This window comes from Panicum virgatum, chromosome 6N, assembly GCF_016808335.1.
Source record: "Panicum virgatum strain AP13 chromosome 6N, P.virgatum_v5, whole genome shotgun sequence".
In the NCBI taxonomy this organism is placed as follows: Eukaryota; Viridiplantae; Streptophyta; class Magnoliopsida; order Poales; family Poaceae; genus Panicum; species Panicum virgatum.
The window spans coordinates 39,072,262-39,074,916 of NC_053150.1; the positions used below are offsets into that span (position 1 = coordinate 39,072,262).

Genomic DNA, 2,655 nt, shown 5'->3' on the forward strand with positions numbered 1-2,655 from the left:
GACTTCTTTTATCACCCCTTTCGGCATGTACTGCTACATTACGATGCCCTTTGGTCTTAGAAATGCCGGAGCCATATACCAGCGATGCATGCTCCACGTGTTTAAGGATCATATCGGGCGAACCGTAGAAGCATATGTCAACGACATTGTTGTGAAATCCAAGAAGGCGGATGACATGGTAGCCAATCTTAGGATCGCATTCGATTGCCTTAGGGCCAAAGGGGTAAAGCTCAACCCTGAGAAGTGTGTGTTCGGAGTTCCTCGAGGCATGCTCTTGGGTTTCATCATCTCCCAGCGAGTCATTGAACCCAACCCTGAAAAAGTCTCGACCATCACTCGGATGGGACTGATCCGAGACCTAAAGGGGGTATAGAAGGTCATGGGTTGCCTAGCAGCCCTCAGCCGCTACATCTCACGCCTCGGTGAGAAAGGCTTGCCTCTGTATCAGCTCTTGAGAAAATCCGAGCGCTTTTCGTGGACCCCCGAGGCCCAGGAAGCTCTCGACAAGCTCAAGGCGTCGCTCATTAGCACACCAATCCTAACACCAACAATGGACGGCGAGCCCCTCTACCTATACGTGGCTGCCACGACCTAGGTTGTTAGTGCAGCCATCGTTGTGGAACGACAAGAGGAGGGTCATCAGTGAAGTGTTATCTCACACCAAGACATGGTATCTGCAGATCCAGAAGCTGCTTTATGCAGTGATCCTGGCTCGGCACAAGCTGCGCCACTACTTCGAGGCTCATCCCATCACCGTGGTCTCGTCATTCCCCCTCGGAGAGATAATCCACAACCGGGAGGTCACGGGTAGGATAGCCAAGTGGTCTGTGGAGCTCATGGGAGAGACTCTCACCTATGCACCTCGCAAGGCGGCTAAATCCCAAATCTTGGCAGACTTCATTCCCGAGTGGACCGACACTCAGCTGCCCCACCCCAGATTCATTGCCGGTGCAGGCGCGGGCCTCCTCTTCGTCTCACCCCTCGGAGAACACATGCGCTACGTGGTACGCCTGCACTTCTCGGCGTCCAACAACATGGTAAAGTACGAGGCCCTCCTCAGTGGCCTCCGCATCGCCATCGAGCTTGGCATCAAGCGCCTCGACGTCCGGGGAGACTCTCAACTCATCATCGATCAGGTGATGAAGGAGGCCAGCTGCCACAATGAGAAGATAGAGGCGTACTGCAACGCAGTGCGTCGCCTCGAAGACAAGTTCGACGGGCTCGAACTCAACCACATCGCGCACAAGTACAACGAGGAAGCGGGCGAACTGGCCAAGATTGCGTCCGGGCAGACCACTGTCCCCCCGAACATCTTCGCCCGTGACCTCACCAAGCCATCCGTCGACTTCAAGAACCCAGCAGAAGCCACCGGAGCAGCACCCGAACCGTTAGGGGCTGTGGCTGTCGAGCCATCGACCGAAGACCCCTCGGCGGAGGAGTCCGAGGCCATGGACACTGAAGCTGAGATCTCCTCGGCGGACGAGGTTGAAGCAATGGAGATCGACGAGGCCCCGACTCCGCGAGATTGGCATTCCCAGTACCTCGAGATGATCCAAGGGGTCCTACCCTCGGACCGCGCTCAGGCGCGGTGCATCGCTAGGTGGACCAAGTCCTTCGTCTTGATCGACGACGAGCTGTACATACGAAGCCCCTCGGGCATTCTGTGGCGTTGGATCCCCATCTCCGAGGGCAAGGAGCTGATACGGGACATTCACGCCGGCATCTGTGGTCACCACACTGCGCCACGGACCCTCGTGGGCAACGCATTTCGACAGGGATTCTACTAGCCCACAGGGGTCGCCGACGCCACAGACATCGTGCAAACCTGCAAGGGTTACTAGTTCTACGCCCGGAAGATGCATCTCCTGGCTCACGCTCTACAAACCATTCCCATCACATGGCCGTTCGCCGTGTGGGGACTGGACCTCGTCGGGCCTTTGCAGAAAGCACTAGGGGGCTTCACCCACCTGTTAGTGGCAATCGAAAAATTCTCCAAGTGGATCGAGGCTCGACCCATTAGCAAGATCAAGTTTGAGCAAGCTGTTCTATTCTTCACCGACATAGTCTTCAGGTTCGAGGTTCCAAACTCGATCATCACCGACAATGGCACCCAGTTCACGGGCAAGAAGTTCTTGGCGTTCTGTGACGACTACCACATACGTGTGGACTGGTCAGTTGTGGCGCACCCACAGACGAATGGACAAGTCGAACGTGCCAATGGTATGATCCTACAAGGTCTCAAGCCAAGAATCTTAAACAAGCTGAACAAGTTTGACCGGAGGTGGCTCACGGAGCTACCCTCGGTTATCTGGAGCCTGAGGACGACCCCTAGCAGAGCCACAGGCTTCACCCCATTCTTCCTCATCTACGGCGCCGAGGCCATCCTCCCCACAGACCTGGAGTACGGGTCACCAAGGCTCAAGGCTTACCTAGAGCAGCGGAACCAGCAAGCTCGCGAGGACTCGCTAGACCAAGTGGACGACGCTAGCGACGTGGCGCTCCTACACTCAGCACGTTACCAGCAATCCCTGTGAAGATATCAAGCACAAAGGATTCGGCGCCGAGACCTCAACAAAGGGGAGTTGGTACTGAGGCTTCGGCAGGACAACAGGGGGCGCCACAAGCTCCCACCGCCGTGGGAAGGCCCATGCATCG

General features: G+C 56.5%; 1 protein-coding gene across 1 annotated transcript; it reads left to right on the top strand.

The window, feature by feature from the left end:
• The first annotated feature begins 1,139 nt into the window (after nt 1-1,139).
• LOC120678147 lies at nt 1,140-1,787 on the top strand. The gene has a single exon (XM_039959301.1). The coding sequence runs from the start codon at nt 1,140-1,142 to the stop codon at nt 1,785-1,787; it is 648 nt and encodes a 215-aa protein (XP_039815235.1).
• Nucleotides 1,788-2,655: the final 868 nt, after the last annotated feature.

Excerpts from the sequence above, each read along its gene's own strand:
- LOC120678147 (XM_039959301.1), top strand. The coding sequence starts at position 1,140 with ATGAAGGAGGCCAGCTGCCACAATGAGAAGATAGAGGCGTACTGCAAC.